General features: G+C 43.0%; 13 protein-coding genes across 13 annotated transcripts, besides 25 other annotated features; 1 reads left to right on the top strand and 12 right to left on the bottom strand. All coding sequences in view use genetic code 2, as the record gives it.

The window, feature by feature from the left end:
• Positions 1 to 682: a D loop (control region).
• Positions 683 to 752, top strand: a tRNA (tRNA-Pro).
• A 312-nt stretch (positions 753 to 1,064) lies between these two features.
• Positions 1,065 to 1,134, bottom strand: a tRNA (tRNA-Thr).
• CYTB (cytochrome b) lies at positions 1,135 to 2,269 on the bottom strand. The gene has a single exon. A coding segment is annotated over exon 1 (1,135 nt).
• Positions 2,270 to 2,272: 3 nt separating this feature from the next.
• Positions 2,273 to 2,341, top strand: a tRNA (tRNA-Glu).
• On the top strand, positions 2,342 to 2,848 carry ND6 (NADH dehydrogenase subunit 6). Its single transcript has one exon. The coding sequence runs from the start codon at positions 2,342 to 2,344 to the stop codon at positions 2,846 to 2,848; it is 507 nt and encodes a 168-aa protein (YP_089601.1).
• Positions 2,844 to 4,631, bottom strand: ND5 (NADH dehydrogenase subunit 5). The gene has a single exon. It carries the CDS (start codon positions 4,629 to 4,631, stop codon positions 2,844 to 2,846), a length of 1,788 nt encoding a protein of 595 aa, YP_089600.1.
• Positions 4,632 to 4,702, bottom strand: a tRNA (tRNA-Leu).
• Positions 4,703 to 4,770, bottom strand: a tRNA (tRNA-Ser).
• Positions 4,771 to 4,839, bottom strand: a tRNA (tRNA-His).
• A 1-nt stretch (position 4,840) lies between these two features.
• On the bottom strand, positions 4,841 to 6,217 carry ND4 (NADH dehydrogenase subunit 4). The gene has a single exon. It carries the CDS (start codon positions 6,215 to 6,217, stop codon positions 4,841 to 4,843), a length of 1,377 nt encoding a protein of 458 aa, YP_089599.1.
• ND4L (NADH dehydrogenase subunit 4L) lies at positions 6,211 to 6,507 on the bottom strand. Its single transcript has one exon. The coding sequence runs from the start codon at positions 6,505 to 6,507 to the stop codon at positions 6,211 to 6,213; it is 297 nt and encodes a 98-aa protein (YP_089598.1).
• Positions 6,508 to 6,580, bottom strand: a tRNA (tRNA-Arg).
• Positions 6,581 to 6,920, bottom strand: ND3 (NADH dehydrogenase subunit 3). The gene has a single exon. A coding segment is annotated over exon 1 (340 nt).
• Positions 6,921 to 6,922: 2 nt separating this feature from the next.
• Positions 6,923 to 6,991, bottom strand: a tRNA (tRNA-Gly).
• On the bottom strand, positions 6,992 to 7,775 carry COX3 (cytochrome c oxidase subunit III). Its single transcript has one exon. A coding segment is annotated over exon 1 (784 nt).
• On the bottom strand, positions 7,776 to 8,458 carry ATP6 (ATP synthase F0 subunit 6). Its single transcript has one exon. A coding segment is annotated over exon 1 (683 nt).
• On the bottom strand, positions 8,449 to 8,607 carry ATP8 (ATP synthase F0 subunit 8). The gene has a single exon. The coding sequence runs from the start codon at positions 8,605 to 8,607 to the stop codon at positions 8,449 to 8,451; it is 159 nt and encodes a 52-aa protein (YP_089594.1).
• Position 8,608: 1 nt separating this feature from the next.
• Positions 8,609 to 8,681, bottom strand: a tRNA (tRNA-Lys).
• Positions 8,682 to 9,369, bottom strand: COX2 (cytochrome c oxidase subunit II). The gene has a single exon. A coding segment is annotated over exon 1 (688 nt).
• Positions 9,370 to 9,371: 2 nt separating this feature from the next.
• Positions 9,372 to 9,440, bottom strand: a tRNA (tRNA-Asp).
• A 2-nt stretch (positions 9,441 to 9,442) lies between these two features.
• Positions 9,443 to 9,513, top strand: a tRNA (tRNA-Ser).
• Positions 9,506 to 11,056, bottom strand: COX1 (cytochrome c oxidase subunit I). Its single transcript has one exon. The coding sequence runs from the start codon at positions 11,054 to 11,056 to the stop codon at positions 9,506 to 9,508; it is 1,551 nt and encodes a 516-aa protein (YP_089592.1).
• A 1-nt stretch (position 11,057) lies between these two features.
• Positions 11,058 to 11,127, top strand: a tRNA (tRNA-Tyr).
• Positions 11,128 to 11,193, top strand: a tRNA (tRNA-Cys).
• Positions 11,194 to 11,225: 32 nt separating this feature from the next.
• Positions 11,226 to 11,298, top strand: a tRNA (tRNA-Asn).
• Positions 11,299 to 11,367, top strand: a tRNA (tRNA-Ala).
• Position 11,368: 1 nt separating this feature from the next.
• Positions 11,369 to 11,438, bottom strand: a tRNA (tRNA-Trp).
• ND2 (NADH dehydrogenase subunit 2) lies at positions 11,439 to 12,471 on the bottom strand. The gene has a single exon. A coding segment is annotated over exon 1 (1,033 nt).
• Positions 12,472 to 12,540, bottom strand: a tRNA (tRNA-Met).
• Positions 12,540 to 12,610, top strand: a tRNA (tRNA-Gln).
• Positions 12,611 to 12,683, bottom strand: a tRNA (tRNA-Ile).
• On the bottom strand, positions 12,684 to 13,636 carry ND1 (NADH dehydrogenase subunit 1). The gene has a single exon. A coding segment is annotated over exon 1 (953 nt).
• A 1-nt stretch (position 13,637) lies between these two features.
• Positions 13,638 to 13,712, bottom strand: a tRNA (tRNA-Leu).
• Positions 13,713 to 15,319, bottom strand: an rRNA (l-rRNA).
• Positions 15,320 to 15,390, bottom strand: a tRNA (tRNA-Val).
• Positions 15,391 to 16,351, bottom strand: an rRNA (s-rRNA).
• Positions 16,352 to 16,422, bottom strand: a tRNA (tRNA-Phe).

Genomic DNA, 16,422 nt, shown 5'->3' with positions numbered 1-16,422 from the left:
AAAAAAATTAATTATATAATATATAACAAAAAAAATGATAAAAAAAAATGATAAAAAATGTGGGTTGTTGGGTGGCGAATTCATATTCGCGTATACTATAATATATTAACTCCATAATGGGTGTTGATTAGTTCTCGGATTTAGGGGTTTGACGAGCTATAAATTAACGCTGTAATTTATGGGGGGAGGGGGGGTTTGCCAGAATTTTCCGTTAAGGTTTTTGGCCGCCAGGGGGGGACACACGCAGGCAATGGTTATAAATCAGTGTTAAAATGCAGTGCTATGTCAATAAATCATTCATATATATTCCTCTTATTCATGCTGTGAGGATTAATTATTCAGGCATACATAGTTCACGTTTTAGATTAAAATGGGGTAAAGCACTCTGATATGTTGGCTGAAGGTTAAAAATAAAAAAAAACTTTAAGGCACCTTAGAACCCAGTTATGTATCGGCATGGGCCAATTAGTAATTACAACATTAATCAGATGCCAATTTGCATCAAAAATATGGGGAATAACTCTGTATGTACGTAGATTTGACATAAATAATCTTTGTTTGGCGGGTTGATGGTTTCTCGCACCCATGTTGCGAGTATCTTAAATCCGCAGATATGGATATTCATGTGGACGATAATTGAATGCACATTTATACATAGTAAAAAAAATTCTAGGGGAATACGCAGGAAGTAGTTTAATAAGAATTTTGGCTTTGGGTGCCAAGGGTGGAGGTTAAAAATCATCCCTTTTTGACAAAAAATTTTTAGGCAAGATTTTTTTATTGTCGAGGGGATGCTGCAAAGTTAATTTTTAGCTTAATGAAAGATTTTTAGTTTTTTAGAAATATTATCGGGCAGCACTCGGATTATTGATTGGGGGCGCCGACTATGGGCTACTTGCTGGAAGGCAGCATTTGGAAGGCGCTGCCGACGCGCGAGGGTGCTATATAAAGCAGAGCCTGGGCAATAATCAGCCTTAAAGGCTGCTGTCGGCTAAAGAATTACGCAGCGCCCGGGCAGTTAATAGGTCACGCTTATGGGGCCGGTTGGCCCCTTGTGCGGGCGGTGTCTGAAAGATGGCTTAGTTTCTATTTTCGGTTTACAAGGCCGACGTTTTTAATTTAAACTATTAAGACAGAGTAGTTTGTTTTCAGCCGCGCTTACAACAGGGAGCATAATTAGGAAGAGAATAAAGTATGTTGTTGATGCAAGTTGGCCGATTAGAATGAACGGGTCTTCTACTGGCTGGCCCCCGATTCATGTTAGAAGCAGTGTGTTCACCACAAGCAATCAGAATGTAACCTGTGTAATAGGTCGAAATGTTATGGCTCGTTGTTTCGCAGTGTGTAGTGCTGGGAGTAGGGTTAAGATAGCAATTGAGAAGAGTAGGGCTAGTACGCCCCCTAGTTTATTTGGAATTGACCGTAAAATAGCGTAGGCAAATAAAAAATATCACTCTGGTTTAATGTGGGGAGGGGTGACGAGGGGATTGGCCGGGGTGAAGTTTTCTGGGTCGCCTAAGAGGTTGGGTGAAAATAGGGCGACAAGGGCTAGAAGAGAGAGTATAATAATAAAGCCTAGAAGGTCTTTATAGGCGAAATATGGGTGGAATGTGATTTTATCAAGGTCAGAATTTAACCCGGTGGGGTTGTTTGAGCCTGTTTCGTGTAGGAATAGAAGATGTAGGATGCTTATTCCTGCAATAATGAAGGGGAGGAGAAAGTGGAATGCGAAAAATCGTGTAAGGGTGGCGTTATCGATTGAAAAGCCTCCTCAGACTCATTGGACAAGTGTGCCTCCGATATAAGGGATGGCTGATAAAAGATTGGTGATTACTGTAGCGCCTCAGAAGGATATTTGTCCTCACGGCAGAACATAGCCTACGAATGCGGTGGCTATTAGTAGAAATAAGAGTACGACTCCGATGTTTCATGTCTCGCTGTATAAGTAAGAGCTGTAATAAATACCTCGTCCGATGTGAATGTAGACACAGATGAAAAATATAGAGGCGCCGTTAGCATGTAGGTTGCGTATCAGCCAGCCGTAGTTTACGTCTCGACAGATATGTGCCACTGATGAGAAGGCGGATGAGGTGTCAGCTGTGTAGTGTATAGCGAGGAATAGGCCGGTGATAAGCTGTGCGATTAGGCAGATGCCTAGTAGTGAGCCGTAGTTCCACAGGTAAGAGATGTTTGACGGGGAAGGTAGGTCAATAAAGGAGCTGTTAATGATTTTTAAGATTGGGTGGGTTTTTCGGGTACTTGGTGCCATTAAGTTCCTGTGGTTGAATAACAACGATGGTTTTTCAGGTCAGTAGTCTTGGTTAGAGTCCGAGCGGGAATCATGACGTATGTTGTTTCTGTTTTAATAGTGTTGTTGGTGGCGGGGCTAGTTGCAGTTGCATCTAACCCGTCCCCGTATTTTGCTGCATTTGGGCTAGTCATAGCATCTGGCGTGGGGTGTTGAGTTTTAGTTGAGTTGGGGATGTCTTTTTTGTCTTTAGTGTTGTTTTTAGTGTACTTGGGCGGGATGCTAGTTGTTTTTTCATACTCTGCATCGTTAGCTGCGGAGCCTTACCCAGAGGCATGAGGGAGTTGATCTGTTTTGTTAAGTATGTTTGTCTACTTGAGTGCAATTTTAGTGGTCTGGGGGTTAATTGGATTGGGGGTAGACAGTGTTTTTAGTTTCGATGTGCTTTCATTAATTCGTAGTGACTGGGGGGGAGTTTCTGTCATGTACGATCAAGGAGGTGCGGCATTAATTATATCCGGGTGAGTTTTGTTTTTAACATTGTTTGTTGTGTTGGAGTTAACGCGGGGGTTTGCGCTTGGGGCGGTTTGTGCTGTTAGAGGAGGATGGTGGTTAATAATAACGTAATAATGAAAATTGAGAGGTAGGTTTTTATTAAACCCTGCTGTGCGTTTGTAGTTGTTTTGATAGGGGGCAGTTGTTGGCTTGATAGGCCTTTGGGCCCAGTATTTTCTAATCACGTTAGGTCTACTAGGCTTGTTGCAATGTCTTGGGCGAGCTTCAGTAGTGTTTTTGGTGTAGACCGGTGAAATAGAGCTGGAAAAAATCCCAGCATGTTTGAAAAGAGGTGTGCCTTGTTTGTGCTGGTCGAGACTATGTCAAGTGCGACAATAAACCCAACTGCGGTTACTAGTATTGCTGCTAGTTTAAAAGTATAAGGTATAGTTATAGCTTGTGTCTTAATTGGTGCTATGTTTATAGTGATTAGTAAACCAGCTAGTATGCTGCCTCAGGCTAAGCGTTTGATTGAGTTTAGTAGGGCGGGGGTGTTTTCATTAATTGGTTGGAGTGGCAGAGTGCGCGGATGTTTTATTGATGAGAATAAGATAGGCCGCAGACTGTAGATTGCTGTGAATGACGTGGCTAGCAATGTTATTAGGAGGGCTCAGGTGTTTGTGTATGAGGTGTTTATGGCCTCAACGATAGCGTCTTTTGAGAAGAATGCTGAAAGGAAGGGCATTCCTGTTAGGGCTAGGCTACCGATGGTTAAACAGGAGGTTGTGGTCGGGAGCGTGTTTTGTAGGCCGCCCATTTTACGAATATCTTGTTCATCGTTAAGGGCGTGGATTATTGAGCCCGAGCACATGAAGAGTACTGCTTTGAAAAAAGCATGGGTGGAGATGTGCAGGAAGGCGAGTTGGGGTTGGTTTAGGCCAATTGTTACTATTATCAGCCCTAATTGGCTTGATGTGGAAAATGCTACGATTTTTTTGATGTCATTTTGTGTGAGGGCGCACAGCGCAGTAAAAATGGTGGTAATAGCACCGATGCAGAGGCATGTTGTTAGTGCAGCTTGGTTTTGTTCTATTAATGGGTGCAGTCGGATGAGGAGGAAAATGCCGGCTACAACTATTGTACTTGAATGGAGTAGGGCGGACACTGGTGTGGGGCCTTCTATGGCTGCTGGCAGCCATGGGTGTAGCCCAAATTGGGCGGATTTTCCTGTGGCAGCGAGAATTAAGCCTATGAGGGGTAGCGTGAGGTCTAGGTTGTGTATTGAAAACATTTGTTGTATTTCTCATGAATTTGTGGTTATTGCGAATCAAGCTATGGCTAGGACTAAACCAAGGTCTCCGATTCGATTATAGAGTACAGCTTGTAATGCAGATATGTTGGCATCTATGCGGGCGCGTCATCAACCAATTAGCAGAAAAGACATAATTCCAACGCCCTCCCAACCGATAAACAATTGAAATATATTGTTTGCCGAGACTAAGACTAATATTGCGAGAAGGAATGTAAGCAGGTATTTAAAAAATCGAGTGATGTGCGGGTCTTTTTCTATGTATCAAAGTGAGAACTCTATGATAGACCATGACACGAACAATGCGATAGGAATGAATGTGGTAGCGTAAAAGTCAAATATAAAGCTTGTGTTAATGTTGAAGGTGTTAGTATTTATTCATGTCCAATTAGAGATGATTGTTTGTATTCCTTGGTCAAGGAAGATAATTAGGGGCGCAGTGCTTATTATAAAGGCTGATTTGACTGCCGTTTTTGTTTCGGCGGGGCTAGCTGGCTTGGCTAATGATGTTAATAACGGATAAGTTAGTATAACTAGGGTTAATAATATAGTTGAATTAAACATTGTTAATGAGGTCACAGCTATTACATGGATTTGCACCAAGATGTTTGGGGCCTAAGACCAATGGATTTCTGTTATCCTTTAAGAGCCGAGGGAAATATGGATTTTAACCATAATTATAAGGAATTAGCAGTTCTTACTTAGGCAAACTTCTCTCGACGAGCAAGGGGGTTTTAACTTCTGTTTCTAGATTCACAATCTAGTGTTTTATTTAAACTATGCTTGTATTAGTGTCAGCCTGAGATTAGTGATGGGTTAGTAATTAAAATAAGGATCGGGATTATATGTAATGATATAAGTAAGTGTTCGCGGGTGGATGAGGGCGGGATCAAATGTATGTGTGTCGGCGTCTGGCCGTGTTGGGTGGTTAAAAGTATGTGTAGTGAGTATACTGCTGTGATTAACATGCCGGCTCCTGTCATAAGGATGGTTAGGTTGGATCAGTTGAACGTAGTAGTTATAATCGTGATCTCCCCTATAAGGTTAGGTGAGGGGGGGAGGGCTATGTTAGCGAGGTTCGATAAGAGCCATCATATTGCTATTAGCGGGAGGATTGCTTGCAGGCCGCGTGTTAGAAGTATAGTACGGTTGTGCGTTCGTTCGTAATTTGTGTTGGCCAAACAAAATAATATTGACGAGGTTAATCCGTGGGCGATTATTAGAGTTATTGCGCCTGATAGCCCTCAGGGTGTTTGAATTAATAATGCGGCAGTAACCAATCCCATGTGGCTTACGGATGAGTAGGCGATTAGAGACTTTAAGTCGGCCTGCCGTAAACAAATGGTGCTTGTTATCATGATACCTCATAAACTTAAAATTAAGAATGGGTAGATGGACTCTTTAGAGAATGGTGTGAGCATAGTTGAGACCCGTATAATGCCGTATCCGCCAAGTTTTAATAAAATTGCAGCTAAGACCATAGAGCCGGCGATAGGAGCTTCTACATGGGCTTTTGGCAATCAGAGATGGAGGCCATATAATGGTATTTTTACTAAAAATGCAATTAGGCATGCAAACCATCAAATTTGATTTGTGAAAGGGCTGGTGTTGATTTGTTGGGCGAATTGCATAATTGGTGTAAAGACAGAGCCGATATTATTTTGTAAGGAGAGCATGGCGACCAACAAAGGTAGTGAGCCTAATAGCGTATAAAATAGGAAATAGGTGCCGGCACTTAGGCGCTCTGTTTGGCTTCCTCAACGGGTAATAATGACTAGTGTTGGAATTAATGTAGTTTCGAATATAATGTAAAATAGGAGGATCTCTGAGGCAGAGAAGGCTAAAATAAGTGATGCCTGTAGTGCGATAAAGGTTGTAATATACATTCGTTGACGATTAGACGGGTCCTTTAAGGTGTGCTGTTGACTGGCAATAATTATTAGTGGGAGTAACCAGCAGGTCAGGGTTATTAGGGGGGAGGAAATTGGGTCAATGTGCGTGTATTTGTTGGTAAATTGGGGCAGGTCTGACGGGGAGTAGAATCAGACTAAGCTGGCGGCGGCAATAATAAGACTGTGCGTTGTTAGGGCTGGTCAAAGTCACTTTTGTTTTATTATTCAGGCTGTTGGTAGGAGCATTAATGTTGGGATTAAAATTTTTAGCATTGTAGGAGATTTAAATTTTGCATACGGTCAGTTCCATGGGTGCGTGTCGTGGCAACAAGGATTGCGAGACCTGCGCCGGCTCCGCAAGCAGAAAATGTTAATATGACTATTGGCGAGACTGAATATAGGGAGGATTGGGAGAAGGCGCATCAAGTGGATAAAGAGATGAAGAGGGCTAATATTATGCCTTCTAAGCATAAGAGGGCGGAGAGTAGATGGGTGCGATGTAGGGCTAGTCCTGTTATGCTTAGTAGAAAGGTTGAATATAGGCTGAAGTTTATGATAGTCATAGAGAGGTTGTGGGGGTTCACCACAATTAACTAGGTCGAAACTAATAGTCTTTGGTTGTTGGACTAACCGCTCACTCCGCTCAGTCTAATCCCCCTTGATATCATTCGTAGAGTAATCCAATAGTTAGCAGTGTTAAAATAATTGCAGCTAAGAGTAATGAGGTGGGGGGGGAAGTTAGTTGCGTGGCTCATGGGGTCGGGAGGAGTAATGCAATTTCTAGGTCAAATAGTAAAAATAAGATTGCCACTAAGAAGAATCGGACAGAGAAGGGGAGGCGTGCAGACCCTAAAGGGTCGAAGCCGCATTCATATGGGGATAGTTTTTCTGTGTCAGGGGTCATTGTAGGTAGTCAAGACCCTACTGTAGCTAATACTATCGAGATAGCTAAAGTTATTAAGATGGTAGTTGTCATTGTATCGCCCCTTGGGGTTAGGCCAAGATAAAATGATTGGAAGTCATTTGTAATGTTTATACTAGGGCGGTAGGATCCTCACCAGTAGATAGAGACATAAAGGAAAAGTCAAACTACATCCACGAAGTGTCAGTATCAGGCTGCAGCTTCGAAACCAAAATGGTGGTTTGAGGTGAAGTGGAAGAGTGTTTGTCGTATGAGGCAGACTATGAGGAAGGTGGAGCCAATAATTACATGTAGACCATGGAATCCTGTTGCCACAAAAAATGTTGAGCCGTAGATCCCATCTGCGATTGTAAAAGGGGCTTCGTGATACTCGGCTGCCTGAAGAAGTGTAAAGTATAGGCCCAATATAACGGTTAGGATTAAAGATTGTACTGCTTCTTTTCGATTATTTTGCATAAGACTGTGATGGGCCCATGTGACTGTAACACCTGAGGCTAGTAATACTGCTGTATTTAAAAGAGGGACCTCAAATGGGTCGAGGGGTAAAACTCCTGCTGGGGGTCAGTGCTCTCCGAGTTCGATTGTTGGGGCAAGGCTGGCGCGGTAAAAAGCTCAGAAGAACCCAAGGAAGAAGAATACCTCGGACGTAATAAAAAGAATTATTCCGTATCGTAGGCCTTTTTGTACGGGCTGTGTGTGGTGGCCTTGAAACGTTCCTTCTCGGATCACATCTCGCCACCACTGGTACATTGTAAGAAATAGTACTGCTAGCCCGATTAGTAGGACCACTAAAGAATGGAAGTGGAACCATATTGCAAGGCCTGATGTTAATATAAGTGCTGCTAATGCGCCTGTTAAGGGCCAGGGGCTTTGATCGACTATGTGGTAAGCGTGTGCTTGGTGTGCCATTAAATGTTTTCTTGTAGGTAAAGACTTAGGGGGAGAACGAACACGTATGCTTGAATTATTGCTACAGCTACCTCTAAGATCGTTAGTAGGAACAAGACTGCGGCTGTTAGAAGGGCGGTGGTTGGCATAATCGGGAGTAGGACTATGGCTGCGGTAGCGGTTAGTTGAATTAACAGGTGGCCAGCAGTAAGGTTGGCTGTCAGTCGTACCCCTAGGGCAAGGGGGCGGATAAATAAGCTGATTGTTTCGATTATAATGAGGGGGGGAATTAGTAGTGTGGGGGTGCCTTCTGGGAGAAGATGGGCGAATGAAGTAGTTGGTTGGCTTCGCATGCCTAATAGCACAGTGGCAAGTCATATCGGGACAGCCAGGGCTATATTTATTGAGAGTTGTGTTGTTGGGGTAAATGTATATGGCAGCAGGCCTAGCAGATTCATTGTGATAAGGAATATTATTAGGGATGTTAAAATGGTAGCTCATTTTTGTCCGGATAGAGTTAAAGGGGCTATAAGTTGTTTTGTAAAGTTAAGAAGGAGTCATGTTTGTATTGTTGTGACACGGCTATCTAATCATTGTTGTGTTGGCTTAGCCAGCGAAACTAGGGGGGCGGAAATTGCTATTGCAAGCAATGGGACACCTAGAAGTGTAGGGCTCATAAATTGGTCGAAGAAACTTAGGATCATGGTCAAGTTCATGGGTTGTGGGGGAGCTGTTCTTGGTCAGTTGGTAAATTTGTTTGTTGATGTTTGATTATTTTTGCTGGGATGAGTAAAAAAATTAGTCAGGAGAATAACATAATGGTGAATCATGGGCCTGGGTTAAGCTGCGGCATGTCATTAAGGATGGGCGGCAATCATCTGTCGTTAGCTTAAAAGGCTAACGCTGGTCCTTTATAGCTTCTTAATGATGATTCTAATATTAGTGTAGATCAGTCTTCAAAGTGTTTGATTGGAACGGCTTCGATGGCGATTGGCATAAAGCTGTGGTTCGCTCCGCAAATTTCTGAGCACTGCCCATAATAAATGCCGGGGTGTGTAATAATAAAGGTAGTTTGATTAAGTCGCCCGGGAATGGCGTCTGTTTTCACACCTATGGAGGGGACTGCCCATGAGTGGAGCACATCTTCTGCTGTGATCAATATACGAATTGGGGATTCTACTGGGACTACTATGCGATTGTCCACTTCTAATAGGCGCAGCTGGCCTGCGGCTAAGTCTTGAGTTGGGATTATGTATGAATCAAATGTTAAATTTTCATAATCTGTTAGTTCGTATGTTCAGTATCATTGGTGGCCGATTGATTTAATTGTTAGGTGGGGGTCATTGATTTCATCTATTAAGTACAGGATTCGGAGGGAGGGGAGTGCAATTACAATTATAATGATTGCAGGCAGGATGGTTCAAATTATTTCTACTTCTTGTGCATCCATGTTGTTAGTGTTGGTTAGTTTTGTTGTCATCATAATTGTAATTGTATATAACACTAACGTGCTGATTAAAAATACGATTATCAGTGTATGGTCGTGAAAGTGAAGGAGCTCTTCTATGATTGGGGAGGCTGCATCTTGAAAGCCTAATTGTGATGGGTGTGCCATTGTAAAGTGTACAAGTATTTATCTTATAATTCTGTTATGACAAAGCAGGGTAATTGTTTTACTAACACCTCATAAAAAGATGGCAGATTGGGTATGTAGTTGGCTTGAAACCAGCCTATGTGGGTTCGATTCCTACTCTTTTTGTTTGTGCTTGTACGAAAGCAGGCTCTTCGTATGTGTGGTATGGGGGCGGGCAGCCGTGGAGTCACTCCACGTTTGTGGTTATTAACTCTTTTATCAGGACTTCTCGTTTTGTGGTGAATGCTTCTCAAATGATAAATATTATTATAATCACAGCTACGAGCGAGATAAGGGAGCCGACTGATGAAACAGTGTTTCAAAGGGTGTAGGCGTCAGGATAGTCTGAGTAACGTCGTGGCATGCCGGCGAGCCCCAGGAAATGTTGTGGGAAGAAGGTTATATTGACTCCGGCGAATATTACTCCGAATTGGATTTTTGTTCATGCTTGATGGAGGGTGTAGCCGGAAAATAATGGAAATCAGTGGATAAAACCGCCTATAATTGCGAATACTGCGCCCATTGATAAGACGTAGTGAAAGTGGGCCACTACGTAGTATGTATCATGTAATACGATATCTAGTGAGGAGTTAGCTAGAACAATGCCTGTTAAGCCCCCGACAGTGAATAGGAAAATGAAGCCAAGGGCTCAGAGCATAGGGGCATCCCATTTGATAGACCCGCCATGCAGTGTCGCTAGCCAGCTAAATACTTTAACTCCGGTGGGGATCGCAATAATTATTGTTGCGGATGTGAAGTATGCTCGAGTGTCCACATTTATTCCGACTGTAAATATATGGTGGGCTCAAACGATAAATCCTAATAAACCGATTGACATTATTGCCCACACTATCCCTATGTAGCCAAAAGGCTCTTTTTTGCCTGAGTAGAATGTTACAATGTGCGAGATTATGCCGAAGCCTGGAAGGATAAGGATGTATACCTCTGGGTGGCCAAAAAATCAAAATAAGTGTTGATACAATACTGGGTCTCCCCCGCCTGCGGGGTCAAAGAACGTTGTGTTTAAATTACGGTCTGTGAGCAGTATCGTGATCCCGGCAGCTAAGACTGGGAGGGAGAGAAGTAGTAGGACTGCTGTGATTAAGACGGATCAGACAAATAAGGGGGTTTGGTATTGCGATATTGCGGGAGGCTTCATGTTAATGCTCGTTGTAATAAAATTAATCGCCCCTAGAATTGAGGAAACCCCTGCTAAATGCAGCGAGAAAATGGTTAGGTCTACTGATGCTCCGGCATGGGCGAGGTTTGCTGCGAGGGGCGGGTAAACTGTTCAGCCGGTGCCAGCCCCTGCTTCAACGCCTGATGAGGCTAGTAGTAATAGGAATGATGGGGGCAGAAGTCAGAAGCTTATGTTATTTATTCGTGGGAATGCCATGTCGGGAGCGCCAATTATTAAAGGCAGGAGTCAGTTTCCAAATCCACCAATTATAATTGGCATCACCATGAAGAAAATTATTACAAAGGCGTGAGCAGTACCGACAACGTTATAAATTTGGTCGTCCCCCAAGAGGGCCCCAGGCTGGCTCAGCTCAGCTCGGATTAATAGGCTGAGTGCCGTGCCGACTATGCCTGCTCAGGCACCGAAGATCAGATAAAGGGTGCCGATGTCTTTATGGTTGGTTGAAAATAATCAACGGGTGATTGCCACAGGTAAAATGGCCGAGCGCTAGGCGGTGGGTTGTAGCCCTAATAACAAAGGTTCAAGTCCTTTTTTTATCAAGCCTTGTGGTGTAACGCACACAGGGGTGCAAATCCTGAGGGGCAGGTGAGAGTCTGCCGGGGCTTTTCTCCCGCCTTTTTAAACGCGGCGGGAGAAATAGGTTGAAGCTCTCTGGAATGAGCGTTTAGCTGTTAATTAAAAGGTCGTAGGATAAAGGCCTACCAATCTAGAAGGCTTTAGCTTAATTAAAGTGTCTGAGTTGCATTCAGTTGATGTTAGATAAAATCTTGCAAGTCTTATCAAAAATTAAGAGGGGCTGTCTCTTGCTTAGGGCTTTGAAGGCCCTTGGTCTATATTAACCTAAATTTTTATAATTTCATTGTCGCAGTGAGGGGCAATAATATTATAGACAGAATTATTATAAGGGCTAGCAGGAATGTTGTTTGATTTGTCTTATAGCGTCATGAGATGGTTGTGGTTGGGTTGTTTGGGGAGTATGTTAGGGACATGGTGTATGTTAGGCGTAAGTAGAAGAATAAACCCAGTAAGGCTGAAAAGGCGATTATTATTGCTGTAGGAGCCAGGTTTTGTTTTGTGAGCTCTTGCAGAATTAATCATTTTGGTACAAAGCCAGTTATTGGAGGGAGTCCGCCTAGTGACAATAGGGTTAATGCTGAGAGGGTGGCTAGGACGGGAGTTTTTGTCCAAGTTATTGTGAGGGTGTTAATTTTTGTTGTATTGGTGGCTTTTATCGTTAGAAATAGGGTTGAGGTGAGGGTAACATAAATTGTGAAGTTTAGTATTGCTAGGATTGGTGAAAAAGGCATGATGATGACTATTCAGCCTAGATGCGCGATAGAAGAGTATGCGAGGATTTTTCGAAGCTGTGTTTGGTTTAATCCACCCCATCCGCCTAGTAAAGTTGAGGCCAGGGCTAGGATAGTCAGTAGGGTGGTGTTTAGTGAGGCACTGGTTAAATACAGTAAGGCCATCGGTGCGATTTTTTGTCAGGTTGACAGAATAAGTCCTGTAGTCAAATCTAATCCTTGAATAACTTCTGGGAGTCAAAAGTGTATAGGGGCGAGGCCTAGTTTTATTGCTAATGCAATGGTTAGTATGTTTGAGGCGGGGGGGGTTATTTCTTTAATTTCTCATTGACCAGTTGATCAGGCATTTGTTAGGCTAGAGAATAAAATGAGTGCCGAGGCGGTAGCCTGGGTTAAGAAGTATTTTGTAGCGGCTTCTGTGGTGCGCGGGTGCGGGTGTTGGGTTATTATTGGAATGATGGCTAATGTGCTAATTTCTAGTCCGGCTCATGCTAGTAGCCAATGGTAGCTAGAAAGGGTTATTAACGTGCCGATGGCTAGGCTTGTAAGTATAACAAGTATTGCGTAGGGGCCCATTAGTAAAGGAAGGGTTTTAACCAACGTGTTTGGGGTATGGGCCCGAAAGCTTGCTTAGCTGACTTTACTAGGAAGTGGTGTAGTGGAAGCACAAAGAGTTTTGGTCTCTTGGGCGTAGGTTCGAAACCTATTTTTCTAAGGGATATGAGGGGGCTTTAACCCCTGTAAATTACTCTATCAAAGTAGTCCTTAGTTCTTTCGGGCACGTATCCTATGTCTGTGGGGGAACACCTGATATTGAGATCGGGATGGAGATGTATCATAGGGTTATAGCTAGCACTATGGGGAGGAAGTTTTTCCATACGAGGTGTATTAGTTGATCGTAGCGGAATCGTGGGTAGGATGCTCGAATTCATAGAAATAATGTTGACAGTAGTGCGGCTTTTATTATTAGGTCGATGGTTGTTATTTCTAGGTTGTGTAGTATTGGGCCCAGAAAGATAACTACAGACATTGTGTTTATTATCAAAATATTTGAGTACTCTGCAAGGAAGAATAGGGCGAATGGTCCGCCTGCGTATTCTACGTTGAACCCGGAAACTAGCTCTGATTCGCCTTCTGTTAGGTCGAATGGGGCGCGATTTGTTTCTGCTAGGGTGGAGATATACCATATTGCTGCTATTGGTCAGCCGGGGATGATTAGCCACATGCTTTCTTGTGTGGCGCTAAAATTGTAAAGTGTAAATGTCCCTGATAGCAGAATTATGGCCAGTAGAATAAGGCCGAGTGTGACTTCGTATGAGATTATTTGTGCGACTGCTCGTAGGGCGCCAATTAGGGCGTATTTAGAGTTTGATGCTCAGCCTGAGGTAAGGACTGAATAGACAGCCAAGCTAGACAGGGATAGAATAAATAGTCCGCTTAGGTTTATATCTATAGATGAGCCTGGCATGGGTATTGGGGTTCATAGAGTTAAGGCTAAGGTTAGGGCTAAGATTGGGGCGAGTAGGAACATGTATTGGGATGCGGTTGATGGTTGGACTGGTTCTTTAATAAATAGTTTAAGTCCATCTGCGACTGGTTGGAGTAGGCCTGTTGGCCCGACGATGTTAGGGCCTTTTCGTAATTGTATGTAGCCTAGAATTTTTCGTTCTAGCAGGGTCAGGAAGGCGACTGCAAGTAGGATTGGGACAATTAATATCAGTGAGTTAAGGGCCATAATCATATGTTTTAGAGGAGATTTGAACTCTTGGATAAAAGGGCTTAGGTCTTTTGCAATTACCGGGCTCTGCCACTAAAACAAACCCTGATGTAGGGTTAATAAGTGTGCCCTTGTAACGTTTTTAGTTGGTTTCATAGGTGTAAGGGAGGGCGCGCATAATGTGTTGGCCCCATTTTTTCGGTCCTTTCGTACTGGAAAAAATTGTACACAGATAGAAACTGACCTGGATTGCTCCGGTCTGAACTCAGATCACGTAGGATTTTAATCGTTGAACAAACGAACCTTTAACAGCTGCTGCACTGTTTGGGGATCCTGATCCAACATCGAGGTCGTAAACCCCATTATCGATATGGACTCTCTAATAGGATTGCGCTGTTATCCCTAGGGTAACTTGGTTCGTTGATCAAATCTTGGGTCAATAAATCAGAATTTCTGGTGCCTTGTGATGTGGTTCTTAGTTTAATTAATTGTATTAATATGTACTCGGAGGATGTATTGTTCTCCGTGGTCGCCCCAACCGAAAACGACAGGCCAAATAACTGGTTAAGTGTGTTAGGTTGGCTGTGCGTTTAAAGCTCCATAGGGTCTTCTCGTCTTGTGTGAGTATTCCTGTTTTTGTACAGGATAACTAGTTTCACTGATTAGATAAAGGAGACAGTTAAGCCTTCGTGTTGCCGTTCATACAGGTCTTTATTTAAAAGACAAGTGATTATGCTACCTTTGCACGGTCAGAATACCGCGGCCGTTAAAATAATTTTCACTGGGCAGGCAGTACCTCTAATACATGAAGTGTTTGCTAGAGGCGATGTTTTTGGTAAGCAGGCGAGGCTAATAGTTTGCCGAGTTCCTTCCTTATCTTTTAATCTTTCATATATGCGTGCTTGTGTAAGGTTAACAATTAGTTTGTTTATTTTCTTCTTGTCTAGTGGTGGCGGTTCCAGTTGTTATGGGTGGGGTAATTATCAGTGATATGTTCAATCTGGCTTATACTTGCGCGTTGAGAAAATCTGTTTTCTTGTTACTGGTTCTAACATTAACTTATCCATATTGGTATGAATGGACCTGTTGGTGTATGTGGGTTTTGATGGTTTATGTGAATTGTTGATTCATGTGGTAATTAGAGCTGTGACGCTATCTTTAATTTGGTGGCTGCTTTTAAGCCAACTTAGTGTTAAGTCTTAAGTGAGTGTGATCATTACCCATTGTTGTAGGTTGTATCCTTTTTCATAAGGGCCGTTCCTCTTATGAATAGCTCAATAAACTTTAATTGTTATTTTTACGTATGTAGAGAAGGTTTAAGACGGAGCTGATACTCATTTGAATCAGGCAACCAGCTATCACTAGGCTCGGTAGGTTTGTCGCCGCTATTTAAAAGTCTTTTCACTCTTTTGCCACAGAGATGAGTTTGCCCGAGCTGGCTGCTTTTAAATAGCTCGTCTAGTTTCGGGGGGAGAAACTTAAAAATCATTTTGCTTAGGTTGGTGCTTGTTAGACCATGATGCAAAAGGTACAAGTATAAATCTTTGCTTTTTTTTACTTTTATGTTTTGTTTCATTTCTTTTTCAACTTTCCCTTGCGGTACTTTTTCTATTGCGCCAACGTCTAGTTTTCTATCGCCTATACTAAAAAAATGAATGTTTTAATTTGTTGTTGTAGAAGGTTAAGTGTTTAGGCTAGTTTTTTAGTTCAAAGCGACCAGGTCTATTCGCTGGTATTTTTTCGGTGTAAGCGAAATGTTTTTATTACACTACACTTTGGTTGTTCCAAGAGCACCCTCCGGTGCGCTTACCATGTTACGACTTGCCTCTTCTTGTGTTTAGCATATGTTTTATTTATTTTAGTGCAATGATTTGATGAGGGTGACGGGCGGTGTGTGCGTGCCTCAGGGCCGACTTAAAGAGAATATAGTGGTTTCTTTTTACTGTCAAATCCGCCTTCAAAGCTATTTTCATTAGGATTATCCGTTTGTTCTTAAAAAGAAAATGTAGCCCATTTCATTCCACCTAATATGCTACACCTTGACCTGACGTATTGATGTGGTCGCTTTGCTTACTGTTTTTCTTTCAAAAGGTAAGCTGGGGACGGTGGTATATAGGCTGACGTTGCGATAGGTGGTTGGGTTTTAGCGCGGGGTGTCGATTATAGAACAGGCTCCTCTGAGCGGGTTTGAGGTACCGCCAAGTCCTTTGGGTTTTAAGCTGTTGCTTGTAATCCCCTGGCGGAGTTGTGTGTAAATATTCAAGGTTTGTGGCTAGGCATAGTGGGGTATCTAATCCCAGTTTGTGCCCTAGCGGTCGTGATGTCTAGAGGGTCTTTTAAGTTTAAGGCTACTTTCGAGTCAGGGGGCATGGTAAACTGGTGCGTATGACAGCCGAGTTGTTTTTTTTGTCTTAATAAGGTTAGATTAGCTCTGTTAGTCACTCTTTACGCCGCATGATATCGGCTAGGGCCTCTCGTGTAACCGCGGCGGCTGGCACGAGATTGACCAGCCCAGGAAACTGTAGCTGAGTCAAGCTGTGCGCTTATGTCTCAATGTCTGTCACTGCTGCGTGCCCTTGAGGGTGTGGCTTAACAAGATGTCGTTGGCTAATATAGGTGTGCCTGATATCGGCCCCTTATATCCTGTGGTGGGTATATAAGGGCATTTTCACTGGCGGGCGGATACTTGCATGTGTAGTGTCAGTTATAGCTGATTTTAAAGCCAGGACCAAACTTTTCTGCTCATGAAACCATTAATTGTTTGTCTTAGCATCTTCAGTGCCATGCTTTTTAGCGTAAGCTACATGGGC

The sequence above is a fragment of the mitochondrial genome of Rhinatrema bivittatum (assembly GCF_901001135.1).
Source record: "Rhinatrema bivittatum mitochondrion, complete genome".
In the NCBI taxonomy this organism is placed as follows: domain Eukaryota; kingdom Metazoa; phylum Chordata; class Amphibia; order Gymnophiona; family Rhinatrematidae; genus Rhinatrema; species Rhinatrema bivittatum.
This window is presented reverse-complemented; position numbering and strand designations above follow the sequence as displayed.